General features: G+C 39.8%; 2 protein-coding genes, 1 non-coding gene and 1 pseudogene across 3 annotated transcripts; 3 read left to right on the top strand and 1 right to left on the bottom strand.

Moving 5' to 3' along the window:
- Window positions 1–127: 127 nt before the first annotated feature.
- On the top strand, window positions 128–1309 carry LOC140806792 (intracellular ribonuclease LX-like; annotated as a pseudogene).
- Window positions 1310–1598: 289 nt separating this feature from the next.
- LOC140808151 (protein DMP9-like) lies at window positions 1599–2398 on the bottom strand. Its single transcript, XM_073165187.1, is given in 2 exon segments — window positions 1599–1652; window positions 1654–2398. Coding segments are annotated over 2 exon segments (672 nt in total). The 5' UTR covers window positions 2272–2398.
- A 2440-nt stretch (window positions 2399–4838) lies between these two features.
- LOC140806791 (uncharacterized) lies at window positions 4839–6031 on the top strand. The gene is made up of 2 exons (XM_073163325.1): window positions 4839–4998; window positions 5136–6031. The coding sequence occupies exons 1-2, from the start codon at window positions 4839–4841 to the stop codon at window positions 6029–6031; spliced, it is 1056 nt and encodes a 351-aa protein (XP_073019426.1).
- Window positions 6032–15635: 9604 nt separating this feature from the next.
- LOC140808497 (small nucleolar RNA R71) lies at window positions 15636–15741 on the top strand. Its single transcript, XR_012112918.1, has one exon. It is a non-coding gene; the product is annotated as a small nucleolar RNA R71 (small nucleolar RNA).
- The last annotated feature ends 6639 nt before the right edge of the window (window positions 15742–22380 follow it).

Raw genomic sequence — 22380 nt, 5'->3', positions numbered from 1 at the left:
ATAAGATAACGATACAGACAATTTTTTTTTGCTTGTAGAAATCGGTCTGTATAATCAATTAATGTTTATCTCTACACTAAAAAATTGGCTTAATTTGTAATAATTTCTAAGAATGTAAATCGAAATGATGGTATTATTTCGCGGGCAGTGGCCAGCTTCTTACTGCGACTCGAGACACAGTTGCGCTATCCTACGACTGAAAAACCTGCGGAAGATTTCAGTATACACTGGCCTGTGGCCCAATACGACGATGGTAAATGGCCATCCAATTGTCAACGCCAGAGTTCACTCGACCCATCACAGGTAATCCTATGCTACACGAAAGAGTCAACATGTAAACTTATCATGTCACCTAGCGAGCTAATTCTTGCCATCGAATTATTTTATGTATTTAAATTTTAGTTGTTAGTCTAATACTATCATTATATATTTTTTTTGGTGAGCATTTTAATCAATTTTTCTGCGTCTCCTCGACATGTACAGTGCCATATTATTGAAAAATATTAAAGTTCTCTATGCGATGATTTTATATCCTAATCCGTTAATTAATGTGAAATGAACAGATATCAGATCTGTTGAACATAATGCACAAGGATTGGCCAACCCTTGCATGCCCAAGCGCCGATGGGATAAGATTCTGGGGACATGAGTGGAAGAAACATGGAACATGCACCTCCCTCGATCAGCATGCATATTTCAAGTTGCCCTTGACTTCAAGAAAAGAGCCAACTTGCTTCAAATCCTTGGAAATGCAGGTGAGATTCTTTGTTTATACCAGCGATTCTCGGAACAATTAAAATACGCGTGTATATATATTAATCCTAAAGGATTTTTGAAATATCTAGATGATACATTTGAATATCTTACGTAAGTTGAGTAAGAAAAAATGTAAATTTTCCGCAGGAATTCGACCTGGAAAATTTTACAGCATGGAAAGTATGAAGCAAGCAATCGAAGACGGGGTCGGATACACTCCATTCATAGAATGCAAATATAGATTCCTCAGGAAATCACCAGCTTTTCCAAGTTTATATGTGCGTGGATTCCTCAGCTTCAAGTTTCATCCAGTGCCCAGTTTTCCCACATGGAAGATCATGTGGTTCCAATATCGAGTTCCCTTCTTTTTCTGACCAATATTCAAATATTTCGCATGATGAATTATGATCAAATATATACGTATATATGATCAAATATTTACGTACATATATTACGTTCATGATTCAAGTATATATAATATGATCTCTAGCTTGTACGTGAGTTGTAATATAAATAAACAGTTTCCACACATTAATTATATTGAATTTATTCATGTATTTTTTTGTTTGTTTGTTCAGTTGTTTCTTTATATAAGCTAACAATTCGAAACTTAAAAGGCATAAACTAGAAAAAGTAGCATTAACTTTTTTTTTTTCACACAAATTCTATATTAAAATTGATTAAGTAGTATATATGTGTCTTCAATCATGGGAAATTGAAATATTAATTATATAATTAATTGGGAAATATCAATAAATAAATCAAGAAAAGACATTAATTCTATGATAAATTTCAAGACTAGGACAAAAAAATTTAATAAATTAATCCGTGACCTCTTATAATTAGGCAGCTACACAACCAATTCCATATCTGGTGGTGGGAAAGACAAGAAACAAAGCCACTGCAAATTATCCCCACCATCAATGGAAAACTTTGCATCACTTCGCCCAACTCCTCCGCATGGCCGGGAAACAAACACCCGGTGACCCGATGATCCGACAAAGCGATAGCCAAGAACACAAGCGAGGACATCATGGCATGAACAAAATCACTAAATCCAACCTTATATTTATCTTCTTTGGGCACTGCCACGTCCAACCCTGTCTTGAAAACAGCCAACCCTTTCGGAGTAACAAACCCGTAGTACAGTTTCCCGTCTTGGCCGCGGAACGAATCGGTGAAATGAAAGAAGAAGCAAGAAAGGGTGCATAGGATTAGTAAAGAGTGGATCATCATGGTTGTCACATGGGAGCATTCCCCGGTGGAGTAGATTGATGGGAGGACCATTTCGAAGGTGAGGAGGGTTCCGGTGGGGAGGAAGTTCGCTAGCAACGACGTTTTCGAGAGCGTTTTCTGTACGCCGCTGGCCATTGCCCTTCTTTTCCGTCCACCTGAGGGGAGAGGGTTTTCCATTGCGGTTGAGGGTGGGGGCGACGAAGGGTAGAGGGCCGGAGGGTCGAGTTGCGACGATGTTTCGTAGATTTTGATTCCCAGAGTCTCCGATGAGTTCTCCATGTTCAAAAGTGTTTCAAGTTTCGGTTTTCGAGATGATCAGAGGGATCGAAGCATGGAATATTTCTGTTGTTGAAGTAATTCTTTAGGATGAATTATAGAGCGGTTATAAAGACAAACCAACTGTAAATTTAAATTTTTAACAGTTAGTTGGACTTGTCGCGGGAACGGTTGCGAATCTTCAGTTGTTTTGGAAATATCAACGTGGCCCCTGCAGTTTCCAAAATAACATGTTTCGCCATCTTTTGGTGTCCCCTTTAAAAATTTCTACCAAAATACTTGTTTTCTACGTTCGAAAAGTAAATTGAATTTTTGTTTAAAAAAATACTTAACAGTAAGTTCAAAAGTTCCCCAGCCATGAAATTACAATATATTTTTATGTTTGAGACATTTAGAGTAAGAGTACGTTTTTTGTGAGACGATCTCACAAATCTTTATCTGTGATACGAGTCAACTCTACCTATCGATATTCATAATAAAAAATAATACTCTTAGCATAAAATGTACTAATATTTAATGGATGACCCAAATAAGAGATCTGTATCACAAAATATGATTCTTGAGACTGTCTCACACAAGTTTTTGTCTTAGAATAATTGCTTTTTGTGTCATGGTCAGTTTTAATAGTTATATATATATATAATATAATAGTAAAACTTTAATGCAAATCACATGTACCTCTGTAGATAAAACATTTGTTTATAAGTATTAAGTTGAAGGTTCAATTCTTATATGAGTTTTTTTCTTTCTTTCTTTTTTTATTTTTTTTTTTTTTGAATTCATATATCCAAATTGTAGTGTACACGGGCGGAGCCATGTGTTGCTCCGCCCGGGTAGCTTGTTTATTCCCGATTTTTTTATACATAAAATTGTCTTATTTTCCGGTAGTCTGGGGACTTCATTTGTCAATATTAGCTCAACCGTGGTTTAAAAAATTCTAGCCTAGGTAGAAATAAAAACCTGACTCCACCATTGGTAGTTTAGTCCATAACTATTTCTTATAATTACATTTAGATCTTCATTTAAATATAAATCAAATGAATTATAAAAAAAATATGTGTGCATCAATGCGCTAGCTAGTTTAAATAACATCACGAATAGAAAATGTTCTGAAACTCATCTCATTTCCCAGTTTGGGTATCTTTCCTATCTTTGTAACTTGGTATGATACATTCATTATCACACAAAGTAGACAATTGACTGTCGTAAACGCGTCCGTGCATCCAGAAATATGCAATGAATGTGCTACTTGTTGCATGCATGGTTGAATTATTGTTTTTAATCTTGCATCAATAACTTTTCTCGGAGACTTCCAGTGTGTAACGTAATTTTGTGTGTTTTGTATGCAGACTCACCCTCATGAGAAAATACAACTTAGTTGTTGGAAATGTACGTGCTTTTGTAGATGAAATTTATTTACTGACCAAAATTTGGCTTGACGTGATTTTCACTGTGAAAAATCAACAATTCAAGGCGATAGAACATAGAACAAATGTATTTAATACCTAGGCTAGAAGCACGTAAATTCATTGTTCAACTAAACCACATCAATCATCTACTCAACAACAATGGTTGACCGCTTCGAGGGTCTCTCCATAACCAACGATGAAGATGAGGAATTACTTCTAGAGGTTCCACAGAGGCAGGAAGGGACCCAGCAACTGGAGCATTTCCTGGTTGGGCGCTTCCTCACAGAACGTCCGATCAATTTTATAGCGATGACAAATCGAATCGCAAGTATATGGAGGCCAGGACGCGGTGTCAATATCACTGATCTGGGATCTCGAACCTACCTTTTCCAGTTTTTTCATGGTATGGACGTCAAACGAGTAATGGAGAGCGGTCCAAGGTCATTTGACAACCAGTTTCTAATCCTACGACAGCTGCTCCCAGGTGATATCTCGACATCGGTATCACTATTCACAATAGCATTCTGGGTTCAAATTCATGACTTGCCAGTGGGGTATATGTCTGAAAGTATTGGAAAACAATTAGGAAATTTCATAGGCTCTTTTCTCGAATATGATGAGAATAACAACTCTACCGCCTGGAGGAGATATATGAGAATCAGAGTCATGCTAGACGTCCGAAGTCCGTTGAAAAGATACAAGAAGATACGGAAAGGCCAAGGTGAGTCGTTCATAGTAAATTTCAAGTATGAGAAATTAAACTCTTTTTGTTTCCTTTGTGGCATGTTGGGACACACCGACAAATTCTGCGAACTCATGTTCTCTATACCTGGGGAGCAGCTCATTCGTGAATGGGGCCCATGGCTAAGGGCTACAACTCGAGGTACCGTCGACGATGAAGGAGAAAAATGGCTTCGCAATGAGCAAGGGGGCCTATTAGGAAACAAAGCTGGATCACTGGGCAAGGGAAGCACAGAAAAATCATACATGGAGACTTTACCAGAAACATCCGTGATTCCTGCCTCCATTACCAAAATTACCACACCACAATCCACGCTAAATCTACCGGTAATACCGCCAATCATGGGATCCTAATATTCAAGTAGAGATACTGAGCCACCAAACTCCTCAATTCTAGGAGGTGGGTGGGAAGAACACGTGATGGAGATTACAGAAGAGAGGAAAAGAAGACGTGGGGCAATCCAAAACCAAGCCCAACAACAAGAAATGGAAGTTGACAAGTTTCGGGAAGTCACTGAAGGCCACCATTCCACTGTATCTACAGACAACAAAACCGAGCTTTTACTACCGACAGGACCTGGTCACTAGGCCTGCCAAGGTCAATGATTATCTTAAGCTGGAATTGTAGGTGTTTGGGCCACCCCCGTGCAATTCCTACCCTCTGCGACTTGGTCCATGTACATAAGCCTGATATTCTTTTTTTATTTGAAACTCTAGCACATTCACAAAAGATCGAAGACACCCGTGTCCGGCTTGGTTTTGAAACTTGCTTTGCAGTGGATAGATTAGGACGCAGCGGTGGTATTGGGGTACTCTGGAGAAAATATGTGGATTTCACGATAGTAAATTACTCTAGAAATCATGTGGATCTCATTGCTTCTGATGAAGAGCATGGAGAATGGCGCTGCACAGGATACTATGCCTTCCCAGAAAGGCACCGAAGAAGAGAGTCATGGAACTTTATCCGCTCACTTGCTGCACAATCCAGCCTGCCGTGGTTGTGTATCGGCGATTACAATGATATGCTTTCTACTGAAGACAAACGAGGAAGAGTTACTCACCCACAGTGGCTCATATTTGGCTTTAGAGAAGCCATTGATGATTGTAATTTAACGGACATCCCGCTCAACGGCCACCAATTCACGTGGGAAAGAAGCAGAGGTTCTGAAAATTTCGTGGAAGAGAGGATCGACCAAGTTATGGGTACACCGACATGGGCAGAAAAATTCCCAAGGGCAAGACTCCATAATCTTAATGCACCGGTGTCAGATCATTCCCCGATCTTGCTCGAAACAGAGTTCAGAGAAACAGCTGTACATAAGCAACGGTTCCGTTTCGAAAACCGCTGGCTTAGAGAACCTGACCTGAATTCAATTATGGAAGATTATTTGGAGCGAAACAAGGAGATAGATGTGATACGAAGGTTTAAATCCTGTTCGGAGATGCTGAAACCATGGGGCAAAAGAGGAGATGGAAATTTCCGTGCCAAGATCAGAAAATGCAAGGAACAATTGGAGAAATTGAGGGACAAACATGATGAAGACTCCATTAAAGATTTCAAGGACATTAACGAACGACTTGCTGCTCTATTATTGCAAGAGGAAGATTATTAGCGCCAAAGAGCAAAACATGGGGATAGGAACACACGGTTCTTCCATACATCAACATCGGCAAGGAAAAAAACAAATAAGATAAATCGACTCAAAGATGCCAATGTTCACTGGCAAGAAGATCAGCAGAGTAAAATATGCGAAGTGGTCCATGATTACTTTCAAAACTTATTCTCTGCCGATGCTAACAGTCCATATAAAGTGTTAGATGAGGTTCGACCTTTTGTCACATATAGCCAAAACGAAAAATTGGTAATGTCGTTCACGACAGAAGAGTTTAAAGAAGCTGTCTTCGACATGAACCCGGATAAGTCCCCAGGCCCCGATGATTTTAACCCGGCATTCTTTCAACGGTTCTGGGAACTAATTGGGACATAAGTAGTTTCAAGCTTTTTAGGGTGGCTACATGATATGAATTTTCCTCTTACACTCAATGACACAAATGTGGTATTGATCCCAAAATGAAAAAGCCAACAGTCCATGAAAGATCTTCGACCCATCTCTCTCTGCAACGTACTGTACAAAATCATCTCAAAGGTCCTAGCAAACTGATCGAGCAAAACTTGCACTATGGAATCCTCAATAAAAATATGATTTTGTATGCTCAAAATTAATCGCAAGTGCACGATGTCAAGTAATAGTATAGTGTACGTGAGTACGAGTATCGTTCCAATGGAGACTGTATTTAACAATTATTATTTTCAGTTATTGAACATTTAACAACGAAAATTGATTTGATTGTTTTAACACTACTGTTCTAAATAATTAAACAGATAATAAATGATTCAAAACTAAATTAATATCAGAGATAGTATCCACAATTGTTGAATAAAATTCAATAAGAAATGGATTAGTTGGGAATATTGGTTCACCTACCCCTCGTTAATTAATTAATTTATTCGATAAAGTGATCATATGCTTCCGACAGGATTTCCTATTCAATTGAACACACTCTCTCGAGCTATGCCAAACTAATTCTACTCAATGAAGTAATTAAATGTCTTTAATGATTTATCAAGAGTGAATCGCATTTCGATCTATGAAGTCCCCTAGTTTTCGATCTAAGGACTATGACTATCGGCGCGTATCTAATTTCATATGTCTATGTAAATTGTAGATCCACAGATTATACTACTCGTTCCTATCACAAGTTATTCTCTCGAACTCACTCACAATATAAAAACGTTGTTAAAGTTAGCTACGCTCTAACAACACGAAGAAAAACAATAGTATAATCAAGAACAAATCAGAAATCGAGATGCAAATTAATTATATCAAAGTTTGGGGTAGGATCCCCTTAAATCCCAACAAATATTAAAGTTAATTTAGCTACTAAAATTCATAGTGACATTAAGCAAAACTAAGTTCAAATGATAAAAACTAGATAAAAATACTAGCGTTGACGAAAAACACGAAGAACGACGCCCGGAAAACTTCAAATCTTCAATCCAAGCGCAAAGTCCTCTCTTCAACTTGTGGTGGCTCCAGAATAATGTCTGAATAATCTCTATTTCGTGCCATAATCCTTCCCATATCAGCCAGCCCTCCAAAATAAGGTAAAGATTCGGCTGCAAAATCTTGCCAAAATTAGGTGGCGCTCGGGCGGTAAAGAATTACCGCTCCAGCGCCACACTCTCTGTAGAATACCTGGTGCATGCGGCTTCTGGCGCTCGGGCGGTAGAAAAGTACCGCTCGAGAATTACCGCCCGAGCGCCACATCTTCTGTATTTTTTTGTTTGTGGATTACTTCTCGAGCTCGGGCGGTAGAGTTTCACCGCCCAAGCGCCACATTTTCTGTAAGTCTCTTCGGCAACTCGCTTCTCGCGCCCGGGCGGTAGAAAATTACCGCTCGGGCGCCAAATTTTCTGTACACAATCTTGTTGGCTTAGCACTTGGCTCCGATTTCCGTTTTTCCGGCCATTTTTCCTGCAAATTCGTCACGCCCGAGTGAGATATGATCACATGCAAATGTTTACTCTAAAATGAATGAGAATGTAAATGAAATGGATGCAATGCATAATGCAAACACACACAAACTAATGCAATAAAACACGTAAAAATCACACATATCAACCCCCTCATACTAACCTTTTGCTTGTCCTCAAGCAAAATAGGTTATAGACCACAATCAAAACATGAAACAAACACAAAGGGGAGGGTATTGAAACTACTAAAATGATGGTGAAGTAGCGAACCGGTATCTCCTGTCTCAGCAGGGCGTTTCAACTACATCCAATTAGTCACATCCCAACATTCATAAATACCCCTTTTCGAGCACCTTATAGCATTTTGATTTGACCAGAAAGTGTGGTCGTGTGTGTGTTGTGGGTTTCACTAGCTTGTGCTTCAGACAGTTTTGTTCGCGAATCATGCGAGTCACCAAATCGACAGTTCAATGCAAGTTACTCTATCCTGAGTTCTGTTTCTATTTGTGACCAACAAGTAAACACAAAACGGCAAAGTTATCTAGGTGTGCAACAGGAATTTGGGAGTCAATATCCATGAGTTTTTAAACGGATCAAAAAAATGGGGAGTACACTGATCATTTTCATTATGCACTAGTCAGAATTTTTTTCTGACATTCCTCAACGCCTTACATCTCCATCTTTTTAGCCTCGGAATAGGATTTCATCCCATTTTGACTCCCCCACACCTTACATCCCCTTTTTATTTATTTATTATATTTTTTTTTGTAGTGCATAATTTTCTCATGTGTACTCCCTAGGTTCTGAATATAAGGTGTTTGCTTTCAGATGGCCTAGGGATGGATTTTTAGGGTCTATGCACGATTGGGAACAAGAGGATTTGAGGTACTCTTTGATTATCTACTCGAGTTAATGCTACCGGTTGGTCACTCCTATCAACCAAAATTCATTCAATTGCAACTCGCATATCATGTTTCTATCAGTTTCTCCCACAGATATTTTAAACTCGACTGTCATTCACACCACCACAAAACCCACTTTTATGTGCAAATGAAAACTTACAAAACCGGGGTATTCATAACGAGGGATAAGACTAAGCAAGATGCAGTTCATTTATCTCACAATCATCATTGGCTACCAATTTACTAGTTTCACCATCAACTGACATTCATGCAAGACAAATACGAACGAAAACAACTAAGACTACGGACAAAGACCCCCTCATACTAAAAGTGTGCAATGTCCCAATTGCACAAAAGACTCAAGATACAGAAATGCAAACACAAATGCAGACTCCTAAACATGAAAGCTAACAACATGCTAGATTGAAACAACGATAAGAAAGAAAAGTGAAAGGAAGGGGAAACAGTTAACTCCCCTGATCAAGGCTCCTCGTCGTCGTGCTCCGGTGGTGGCACTCCTGCCGCATCCCCCTGATGAAGGTAGTCGTACTGAAATTGGTAGGGAGGAATGAACGGCGGTTGTGGTGGTATTGCTCCTGGGTCCATGCCCCCGTGGATGAGCATGGTTCGCATCATGGAGTCTAAATGAGTGAATTGTGACTGAAAGTTGATGTTGACCTGCTGTTGATGAGCCATGTAGGCAAGACTCTCGTCCATTATGTCTGTCTGAGTGCGTCTGTGGGGCTGTGGGTGACGAGAAACAGCAGCGCTGGATCCACCGGCTTCCTCGCCTGAGTGGGGAAGTCCACCCGTCGTTTTGCCCTTTTTCGCTGTTCATCCTCCTGACAAATTGGCTTCATCGGTTGAAGCCACTCCTCGTCGTCCCGGAAATGTACCTTAGCCCGTGCACACAGTTCGGATATGATCGTCGGAAAGAAAAGCCCGATGTGGCTGTTGTGAGCACTCAACATGATCTGAGAAGCTATAAGTCTGCCCACATTTATGTCGTATCCTTGGGTCAAAGCAAAAAGTAGCACAGCTCGTTCCTTTTGCACCTCGCTCTTATGCGAGACCGGCATCATCCTTCGGGCCACAAACAATATCACATGGCAGCTTCAGTTTTCAAGTATTTCTCCTCAAAACAGCTTGGCGGTCCGCCCAACGGTTTCCACATCGCACCCGGATAGCATAGGGTCTCGATAATCAAAGTGTAGTTGGGATCAGCCACCAACGCCTGGAAGTTGGAGTCGTCAACCTCCGCTATTTCTTATAGGGCGTTAATCGTAGCTGAATCAAACGGCACAAGCTTGCCTCTAACAAACGCCCTAGCATCAGTTCGCTCACAAGCATTCGCATAGAATTCCCTGACTACCGACACCACTGCCCCTTGAGGTTGCTCACTAAATTTTCCCCATCCCCTTCGATCCAAGTCCACAATGGGCTCTAAATACCTGTCCTCAAATTAGCGACGAAATCCCCTTTCGGGAATGGGGTTTCTGTGAATTTTAGCATGGTCGTATCTAGCCCGAGCCTCCGCACTCACGAAGCGTGTTCTATCAAACGAGGAGGAAGTGGAAGAAGATGAACCGGGGTTACCTCTTTGTTTCTTGGGAGCCATGGTGGTTGAAGATAGAGATGGTGATCGGATTGATGAAGATTCTTGTTTCCCTACGACGATTGTTCCACCTTGCCGAGGATTGGAGGGGGAATTGACAACCTGCACAAGAAGATCGAAGAAGAGAGTGAGGGAGAGTTAGGGATTTGAGGGGGGGAGGGGGTTCGCGCAGAATGAAAGGGGAAAGGGGGAATCGGGTTTTAATTGCATTCGCGCTCGAGCGGTAGAAAAATACCGCTCGAGCGCCAGCCTCTCTGGAATTTTCATCCCGAGGTAAGCGTTCGCGCTCGGGCGGTAAAGAATTACCGCTCGAGTGCCGAGCTCTCTGCCCAAAATCGTTTTATATTTATTTTTTTAACAATAATTAATAATAAATAAATAAAATAACTGACATAAAATTTCTACTTAAATGCAAAATGAGGGAAAGAGAGGTAGTTCTCAATTTATAGTCGAGAGCTTGACTATCGGTCAGTCTCAGTTCGGATTGTCTTGGAACCGGGTGAGTCCAAGTTGCGGCTCAATTGTGCCACCCATGTAGTGCTTCAGTCTCTGGGCATTGACCGTAAATGTCCCATCCTTTACATCTTTCAATTCTACAGATTCCGATGGGTATACTTTCGAAATCACGAATGGACCGGACCATCGCGACTTCAGTTTTCCTGGAAACAGTCTCAACCGGGAGTTATAGAGCATGACATTTTCGCCTTCTTGGAATTCCCTTTCGATGATTCGCCTGTCATGAGCCCTCTTTGTCTTTTCTTTGTAGGACAGCGCGAGATCATATGCTAGATTTCGGAATTCTTCCAACTGATCTAGTTGAAGCAAACGTCGTTCACCTGCATCGGAAAAGTTAAAGTTTAGTGCTTTTGTTGCCCAATATGCCCGATGCTCTAAATCTACAGGTAAGTGACATGCTCTACCAAACAATAACCTGTACGGTGTTGTGTCTATAGGTGTTTTGAAAGCAGTCTTATATGCCCAAAGAGCATCATCTAACCTCACCAACCAATCTTTCCTACTGACACCTACAACTTTCTCCGAAATTCGCTTTATCTCTCGGTTCGACACTTCCACTTGACCACTCGTTTGGGGGTGGTATGGGGTAAAGATCTTGTGTGTGACACCATATTTGCTCGAGAGTCTTTCAAATAATTTATTGCAAAAATGGGTGCCACCATCACTAATGATTGCTCGCGGTGTTCCAAATCTGTTAAAAATATTTTTCTTCAAAAATTTTAAGACCACCTGAGCATCATTAGTGGCATATGCTTCTGCCTCTACCCACTTAGACACATAATCAACCGCCACCAAAATATACTTTTTCGTGAATGAACTGGGAAACGGTCCCATGAAGTCTATCCCCCCACACATCAAAAACCTCACACTCAATGATATTATTCAAGGACATTTCATGACGGTTAGAGATGTTACCTGTCCGTTGGCATTTATCACATGCTAGCACATAAGAGCGAGCATCTTTAAAAAGGGCTGGCCAATAAAAGCCACATTCAAGTATCTTCGATGCCGTCCTCGTTGGTCCAAAATGACCACCTACCTCACGGTCATGACAGTGATTGAGAATTTGATCGAACTCCTCCTCTGCAACACACCTTCTTATCATAGAATCTGCACAAATCTTAAACAAAAACGGTTCTTCCCAAAAATAATATTTCACCTCAGAGAAGAATTTCTTTCGTTGGTGAAATGATAGATTTGATAGTGGCGTGTCCTGTGACAAGAAAGTTAGCGAAATTTGTATACCAAGGACAAAGTTTCATCTCAAACAGTTGCTCGTCAGGAAACCAATCATTAATAGCCTGGTCTACACAGTCATTACTAATAAGCTCTAGTCTAGACAAATGATCCGCCACCACATTCTCAACACCTTTCTTATCTTTTATTTCCAAATCGAACTCTTGCAACAATAAAATCCACCGAAGTAGGCGTGGCTTTGCATCTTTTTTAGCAAGTAAATATTTCAGTGCCGAGTGATCGGTGTAAACAATGACTTTGGATAAAACAAGATATGAGTGAAATTTATCGAGAGCAAATACTACTGCAAGTAGTTCCTTTTCAGTAGTCGCATAATTTAGTTGAGCCTCATCTAAGGTCTTACTTGCGTCATAAATTGTATGAAATACCTTGTTTTTCCACTGTCCAAGTACAGCTCCCACCGCAGTATCACTGGCATCGCACATGACCTCGAAGGGTAGATCCAAATCTGGTGCCACCAAGACAGGAGCCGTCACCAAGCGCTCCTTCAAGTTCTCGTATGCCTGTAAACAGTCAGAATTAAAATCAAAGGGCACATCTTTCATAATTAAGGAAGATAGAGGTTTGGCAATTTTAGAAAAATCTTTGATAAAACGCCGATAAAAACCGGCGTGGCCTAGAAAACTTCTAACTCCCTTTATGGATGCCGGAGGTGGTAAGTTCTTGATAACTTCAACTTTCGCCTTATCCACCTCCATTCCATTCTTTGATATCTTATGCCCCAATACTATTCCTTCTTGTACCATGAAATGACATTTTTTCCAATTCAGCACCAAATTCGTCTCCTCACATCTCATCAAAACCACCTTCAAATTTTTCAAACAGTCATCAAAAGAAGAGCCAAAAATCGAGAAGTCATCCATAAAAATCTCAAAATAGGTTTCTATCATGTCATGAAATATAGCGGTCATGCATCGTTGAAACGTGGCAGGGGCATTACACAAACCAAAAGGCATCCGTCTATAAGCAAAGGTGCCATAAGGACAAGTGAAAGTGGTTTTCTCTTGGTCCTCAGGTGCAATCATAATTTGGTTATACCCTGAATACTCATCCAAAAAACAAAAAAACTCATGACTCGCTAACCTCTCAAGCATTTGATCAATAAAGGGCAGTGGAAAGAGCCTTTACGGGTAGCATCATTTAATTTCCTATAATCAATGCACACACGCCATCCCGTAATTGTCCTAGTGGGTATTAACTCATTTTGTTCATTTGTGATCACAGTAATCCCACTTTTTTTCGGCACACACTGAACATGACTTACCCATGCACTATCAGATAAAGGATAGATAATACCTGCATCAAGGAGTTTGATAGTCTCTGCTTTTACTACCTCTTGCATCTTTGGATTTAATCTTCTTTGAGGTTGCACAAAAGGTGAGTACTTATCTTCCATCAAGATCTTGTGCATGCAGACTGATGGATTGATTCCTTTGATATCCGCCACCTTCCACGCAAAAGCACTCTTGTGTGCTTTCAAAACATTCAACAGTTTGTCCTCCATCACATCTGTCAAAGCAGCAGAAATAATGACCGGTAAAGTGTTGTGCTCACCTAGGTATACGTACTTTAGGTGTGGAGGCAGTGGCTTGAGCTCGAGTGTCGGAGGCTCCTCCAGGCTTGGCTTCTGTGGGATCAAGTCTTTTCGATCTCCCAAATCCTTTAACCTCATCCTCATTGGCTTTCTCCATGGATAGTTGGCAATAAAGTATGCCACTATTTCAGCTTTTTCTTCGTCCAATTCCTCTTCTCCCAATTCAATAGTGATAGTGGCCTCCAAAGGATCCCTAAGAGCATCCTGCACATAGTTAGACACAAGGGGATCAAAAGCATCAATTCTAAAACAACTATCAGGATGCAAAGTGTGCTTAAGTGCCTTAAAAACATCAAAAGTAATCTCTTCCTCCCCCACTCTCAATCTCAACTTCCCCTCTTGAACATCAATCAGGGCCTTGCCAATCGCAAGGAATGGTCTCCCCAAAATCAAAGGCATCTCCATATCCTCCTCCATGTCTAGCACCACGAAATCAGCAGGAAAAATAAACTTATCTACTTTCACTAGCACATCCTCAATAACTCCGCGGGGGTACTTGACAGATCTGTCAGCTAGTTGTAAAGACATACTCGTTGGCTTTGGCTCTCCCAACCCAAGTTTCCTAAACACAGACAAAGGCATAAGATTAATACTTGCACCAAGATCACACAAAGCTTTGTGAAAAACAACATCACCAATCATGCAAGGAATAGAAAAACTCCCTGGATCCTTAAGTTTCGGTGGGATCTTGTTTTGCACTAAAGCGGAGCAATTTTCAGTAAGATTCACCGTCATGTGATACTCCAACTTTCTCTTGTTTGCTAAGATATCCTTCAAAAATTTAGCATAACTAGGCATTTGCATTAAAGTATCGGCGAAGGGAATATTGATATGCAATTTCTTAAATACCTCAAGAAACTTACCGAATTATGCATCTAGTTTTGCTTTTTTCAATGCTGCAGGGAAAGGTGGAGGAATAAATTTTTTTGATTGTGCAGTGGGTGCTGGTGCAGTGTTAGAAGACTTACCTTTAGATGTCTCAGTCAGGTCATCCGGCACTTGAATTTTTCCTTTTTCTCTCGACTCTAAAATTTTCTCACTCTTCAACTCAATGGCCTTCACTTGCTCTTTTGGATTAGTCTCGGTGGTACTTGGCAAGGTGCCGGGCTCTCTACTTGCTATCATCTTCGCTAACTGCCCAATCTGATTTTCATGCCCCTTTATCGATGCATCCTGATTCTGTAGTCTAGTCTCGGTAGACGAGATGAACTTAGACATCATTTGCTCTAGGTTGGATTTTTCTTCTCTAGGAGGATCTGATCTGTACATCAGTTGTTTCCCATATGGTTGTCCTCCTTGCGGACGATTCTGACTGTTTTGACCGCCCAATGAGAATTTTGGATGTTGCCTCCATCCAGGATTGTATGTGTTTGAATATGGATCGTTCCTTGGACGGTTTTGGACCCCTACTTGATTTATTGGTGCCCCTTCTTGCACATAAAATGGATTGTCATCTTGACAGTCCTTCACGTAATGTTCCCCTCTACACTTTTCACGAAATATCTCTTGAAGACGCATAGCCGTGCCACCCACATTCAAGCTGTCTAGTTTCCTGTTCAAAACATCAAGTTGTGCAGTAATAGCAGAAAGGTCAGTTACCTGGTGAACTCCTGCACTTTTCCGCTTGTTGTTCCTTTCAGATTGAGGATGATAAGTGCTCGCAGCCATTTCCTCCAACAACTCATATCCTTCTTCCGCAGTTTTTCTCAATAAGTTCCCACACGCAGCAGCATCTATCATAGTACGGTTAGGAGTAAGCAAACCATAATAAAATGTTTGAACGACTAACCCAAGTGGTAATTCGTGATGTGGGCATCTTCATAGTAGATCCTTGAAGTGTTCCCATGCCTCATATAAAAACTCCTGATCGAATTGTGCAAATGTTGTAATGTCTGCCCGCAGCTTCATGGTCTTTGATGGAGGAAAGTATTTAATGAGAAATGCTTTCGCCATGTCTTCCCATGTAGTGATCGAACCTATAGGCAAACAATTTAACCATGCTTTAGCTTTATCACGTAAAAAGAAAGGAAACAAACGCAATCTAACAGCATCATCAGAAACTCCATTGAATTTAAAAGTATCGCAAATTTCAAGAAAATCCGCGATGGGCGTGTTTGGGTCATCCACTGCAGTTCCTCCAAATTGGACGGTGTTCTGAATCATCTAGATTATAGCTGGCTTGATTTCAAAGTGATTTGCCCGCACGATAGGCCTCACAACGCTAGGGCGTGCACCCTCCAAAGAAGGCTGGGCATACTCTAGCATCGGTATGCGGCGTGGCATCTCAACTTGTCTATTTGCACGCTGTTCCTCCTCACGTTCTTGCTCGTGTCTCTCCATCAGTTCTTTAAGTCTCTGTTGTTGTCTTCTCCTGCGGAAAGTTCTTTAAATTTCAGGATCGAATTCAAGCTCCACGTCAAGTGACTTTGGCATGCACTAGACAAGATATCTGGAATAAAATATGGAGTGTTAGCTCAAGAAAAATAAAATAATGCTAAAGAAAATAACTAAAAATAAAATTGTGGATTAACAGTCCCCGACAACGGCGCCAAAAACTTGATCGAGCAAAACTTGCACTATGGAATCCTCAATAAAAATATGATTTTGTATGCTCAAAATTAATCGCAAGTGCGCGCTGTCAAGTAATCGTATAGTGTACGTGAGTACGAGTATCGTTCCACTGGAGACTGTATTTAACAATTATTATTTTTAGTGATTGAACATTTAACAACGAAAATTGATTTGATTGTTTTAACACTACTGTTCCTAAATAATTAAACAGATAATAAATGATTCAAAACTAAATTAATAATCAGAGATAGTATCCAAAATTGTTGAATAAAATTCAATAAGAAATGGATTTGTTGGGAATATCGGTTCACCTACCCCTCGTTAATTAATTAATTTATTCGATAATGATCATATGCTTCCGACAGGAGTTCCTATTCAATTGAACACACTCTCTCGAGTTATGCCAAACTAATTCTACTCAATGAAGTAATTAAATGTCTTTAATGATTTATCAAGAGTGAATCGCATTTCGATCTATGAAGTCCCCTAGTTTTCGACCCTAAGGACTATGACTATCGGCGCGTATCTAATTTCATATGTCTATGTAAATTGTAGATCCACGGATTATACTACTCGTTCCTATCACAAGTTATTCTCTCGAACTCACTCGCAATATAAAAATGTTGTTAAAGTTAGCTACGCTCTAACAACACGAAGAAAAACAATAGTATAATCAAGAACAAATTAGAAATCGAGATGCAAATTAATTATATCAAAGTTTGGGGTAGGATCCCCTTAAATCCCAACAAATATTAAAGTTTAGCTACTAAAATTCATAGTGACATTAAGCAAAACTAAGTTCAAATGATAAAAACTAGATAAAAATACTAGCGTTGACGAAAAACACGAAGAACGACGCCCGGAAAACTTCAAATCTTCAATCCAAGCGCAAAGTCCTCTCTTCAACTTGTGGTGGCTCCAGAATAATGTCTGAATAATCTCTATTTCGTGCCATAATCCTTCCCATATCAGCCACCCCTCCAAAATAAGGTAAAGATTCGGCTGCAAAATCTTTCCAAAATTAGGTGGCGCTCGGGCGGTAAAGAATTACCGCTCGAGCGCCACACTCTCTGTAGAATACCTGGTGCATGCGGCTTCTGGCGCTCGGGCGGTAGAAAAGTACCGCTCGAGCGCCACATCTTCTGTATTTTTTTGTTTGTGGATTACTTCTCGCCACATTTTCTGTAAGTCTCTTCGGAAACTCGCTTCTCGTGCCCGGGCGGTAGAAAATTACCGCTCGGGCGCCAACTTTTCTGTACACAATCTTGTTGGCTTAGCACTTGGCTCCGATTTCCGTTTTTTCGGCCATTTTTCCTGCAAATTCGTCACGCCTGAGTGAGATATAATCACATGCAAATGTTTACTCTAAAATGAATGAGAATGTAAATGAAATGGATGCATGCATAATGCAAACACACACAAACTAATGCAATAAAACACGTAAAAATCACACATATCACAAACCAATTGAAGAAGGTGTTGCCCCACATCATCTCTCCATTTCAATCAGCTTTTGTAGCTGGCCGCTCCATAATAGATAATGTTCAAATCGCTTTTGAAATCATCCATCATATGAAAAGAAAATCTCGAGGGAAAAAAGGAGATGAGCTATCAAGATTGACATCTCAAAAGCATATGACCGTATCGACCGGGTCTACCTTCTTTGGATCATGGAAAAACTTGGTTTTGCACCAAAATGGATCCAATATATGAAATTATGCGTTACTACCGTCAAATAATTTTTTATTGTTAATGGGCAGACTATGGAACTTATGACACCACACCGCGGGCTTCGCCAAGGTGACCCTCTATCACCATATCTCTTTATTATATGCACCGAAGGACTATCGGCGCTCATCCGGAATGCTGAAAGGCAAGGACACATTCATGGGATTAAAGTTTGTCGAGGAGCCCCATCAATAAGTCACCTATTCTTCGCCGATGACAGTATGCTTTTCTTCCGAGCTAATGCTACTGAAAGGAAGTATGTGAATAACATTATTGAAAGGTATGAGAAAGCTTCGGGCCAGGCAATAAATCTCTGAAAATCTGGCATCATATACAGTGGTAATGTCCTCAACAATGAAAAAGCAGTTATATCAGATCTCTTGGGAGTCTCGACAGGATTGGACACAAGCAGATATCTTGGTCTCCCCTCATTGATTGGAAGGAAGAAAAAAAAAAGATTTTTGCTTACCTTGAAGACAGAGTATGGGCACGCTTACAAGGATGGAGAACGAAGCCACTGTCAAGAGCTGGGTGTGAGATTCTCATCAAATCAGTGGCTCAAGCAATACCAACTTTCTACATGTCTACTTTCCTCCTCCCCCCTCATTGGCAGAAGAAATACAGAGGATGATCAACTCATTCTGGTGGGGCAGGAAAAATAACGCAACCAAAGGGCTGAACTGGCTTCGATGGGAAAGTTGTGCGTCCCAAAATAATTTGGCGGAATGGGCTTTAGAGACTTCTATGGTTTTAACTTGGCAATGCTGGGAAAACAAGGATGGAAACTCTTGAGTGATCCTGATGCTACAATATGTTGTATCTACAAAGCTAAATACTACCCAAGAGGGGATTTCTTAAATGCCAATCTCAGGAATAACCCAAGCTTTGCTTGGAGTAGCATTTTGGCTTCCCAAGTAGTGTTAAAGAGAGGCTATAGATGGAGGATCGGTGATGGTAGTCACATCAACATATGGAAGGACCCGTGGCTTCGTGATTCCTCAAATTTTTGTGTGGAAAAAGCTATCCCGGAGTTACATGAGTGGACAGTACAAGATTTGATGGTGCCGGGCTCACGAGAATGGGATCATGAAATCATTGAATCTATCTTTGAGGCCAGCGACTCTAAAGAAATCACAGAAATTCCACTAGTACAGATACAAATCCAAGATAAGCGAATTTGGCATTTCAGCAAAATTGGGACTTACACAGTGAAGTCAGGCTACCATGTGGCTATGAACTTGGATGTGAGAATCAAGGAAAATACAAGGAAACTGGAAGGCCCTATGGAAGGTGGATGTCCCTCCAAAGATTAAAAGCTTCCTCTGGCGAGCGTGTAGAAAATTCCTTCCTCACCGCATTAATCTGCAGAAGCGAGGAATTCAAGTGTCAGCTTTATGTGTGGTGTGCAACAAGGACATAGAGACTTCATGGCATACATTTATTAATTGCCCATATGCAAGAGAATGTTGGGCCAATGCGAAGCTGAATCAGGTAGTGGAAGCACAAGCCGAAGGAGCAGAAGGCTTCACATAGTGGTTATTCAAGATCATCCAAGACCTTAGCGGAGCATAACTCAGAAAATTCGTAACTATCCTATGGGCTATCTGGAAACAAAGGAATTCCGCATTATGGAACAACCACCTAGATACACCAAATAGAGTGGTAGTCACAGCCATGAGTTTTCTTTACGACTGGATGTCACTAGCCAGGAGCAACAAAGAAGTACATGACGCAAGCACAAGGAATCATTATGGTACTTGGACACCACCCCCAGTGGTACTGTTAAATGTAATATTGACGCAGCCTCTGCCGGGATAAGTATGGTGGTGCGAAATGACGAGGGAATATTTCTTATGTACAGAACTGACTTGATGAAAGGACTCTGTTGTGTCAGAGAAGGAGAAGCAATAGGACTGCCGGAAGCTCTGTCTTGGATCCGCAACTCGAACTATCCAAAGGTTCTCTTTGAAGTGGACGCGCTAACAGTATACAATGCTATGACAGAATCAGCTGCGACATAACGGAGTTTGGAGGCATAATGGGTAGATGTAGAGACATAGTCGCTACAAACCCAGGTTTTTCGGTTCATTTTACTCATAGATAAGCAAATGAGATTGCACATGTGTTAGTTAAGCATTCTCGTTTTTACGCTAGTCCTTGCGTTTGGTCAGAAACACCAATGTGTATTGGTGCCCTTATGGATCTGTACCTTTACCGATCTGTTATTGAATGAATGCATTTTCTCGTCAAAAAAAAAATAGTGAGAGATTACAGTGTAATTTTGATATATGAATGAAAAAATAAATAGGGAAAAAAACCCAAGTAGAAATTCAACATACAACTTAATACTTACCATATGTTTGGATGCTTAAAAAATAGGATTTGGATTTAGAGAAAGAATTGGATTTGGAATTTGATTTTGAAATCATGGATTAGAATTTCATTCGGTGTTTGATTTGAAATTTAAAAATGGTATATAGAAATTCATTTTTTGATTGGAGAAAAAAAAAATTGAATTTGAAAATTTTACTAAAGTAACATATGATCTTTTACATAAATCATTTTTAAATCATATTAATTACATTATTAAAAAACCAAAAACTTAAAATTAATAATATCATATATTTGCATATACAATTTCAGCTATATATTTGTGTTATACAAACTACATAAAATTTTATATAAATAATTAAATATTTTTATTGAAAACAAAATAAATTATTAAAATAAAATAATCAAACATAAAATCTAAATATTCAAATTCAAATTTAATGAAATAAATTATTTCAAAATTATATATTGAACTATATCATAATTTTATAAATAGAAAACAAATTATTATTATTGAATAAAGAATTGTTCAATCTTCATGACAATTATAACTCATGTGAGACCGTCTCATGGATCATAATATGTGAGACCGTCTCATGGATCATAATCTGTGAGACGGGTCAACTCTACTCAAATTCACAATAAAAAATAATACTCTTAGCATAAAAGTAATACTTTTGCATGAGTGACCCAAATAAGAGATCTATCTCATAAATACGACTCGTGAGACCGTCTCACACAAAGTTTTACCTCTCAATATATACCTCTTGACATCGAGATTTGCTCTAACATGTATTGCAGTTATTTGCTAGAAAAAAAGAAGTTAAATTTAAAATTTAAACTTAAAAGGCTAGGATAAATTATTTTTGTGTATAGAATGTGAATTTAATTTATTATCTACAAAGACTATGTTCGAAAAATAAACATATATATTGATATTGTAAATTATCAATAAAATCGAAAAAAGCATGTTTAATATATATAGTTCGATTTTATAAAATTAAATAATTTCATGAAAATATAATATGTTGTTTTAAAAAAACTATTATGTGTATATTATTTTGAACTTTGTTGGTCGATAAACATAAAACAAATCGTATTTTATCTGAACAAACTAATTAAGCCATCATCCAACCAATTGAACATTCTTAAAAGGCTTTTCTTCAGGACAAACATCACATGCTTTATTTAATTTCTTTCTAGATGTACTGGAAGAAATAGTCGGAACTAACTTGACTACTCTATCTGACGGATGCCTCAGACGACGATGCCACAGCTCAAAATCCGAAATCTCTGGAATTGTTACCACACACACTGTAGGAATCCGCCGAAAATAATAGAGTCCATCCTTACGTTCACCGGCTCCAATCACACTCCCCGAGCGTAGGTCCTGTATAGCACATAAAGAATCAGTGAATTGTAAAAGACATTTAGAATCATCAATTAGTTGTGACACCGAGATTAAGTTGAAATGGAACTGTGGTACAAATAAAACATTCTCAAGTATCAACCCATCAGTCAACAAAACGCGGCCAGCCTTAGTAGCAATGGCATGCGCGCCGTTAGGTAACCCAACAGAACATTGTGGAATATGATGAGTGTCTGTCAAACATGATTCAGTGCCAGTAACATGGTGAGAAGCACCAGTATCAATAATCCAGGAAAAGGAAGAGAGCTCACCCATCATCTGATCATGCTGGTGATTATTTATCATATTTAATAAAATCTGAACCTGATCCGGTTTTAAATCATGCATAGAGAGGCCAGGAGACTCATGAGATGGATCCACTGAATCGCTCCCCCCACCTGCCACATCGTTGGAAGTCACGACCATGGCAGCCGCGGCTTTGGGTCGACCACGAGGAGCATTTGTAGGAGCCGCAAGAGGTGGTTGTGCGTTGGGCCGTGCACGG

Source organism: Primulina eburnea, chromosome 12, assembly GCF_022965805.1.
Source record: "Primulina eburnea isolate SZY01 chromosome 12, ASM2296580v1, whole genome shotgun sequence".
Lineage (NCBI taxonomy): Eukaryota > Viridiplantae > Streptophyta > Magnoliopsida > Lamiales > Gesneriaceae > Primulina > Primulina eburnea.
Note: the sequence above shows the minus strand (reverse complement) of the source record. Positions and strands in the feature narration are given on the sequence as shown.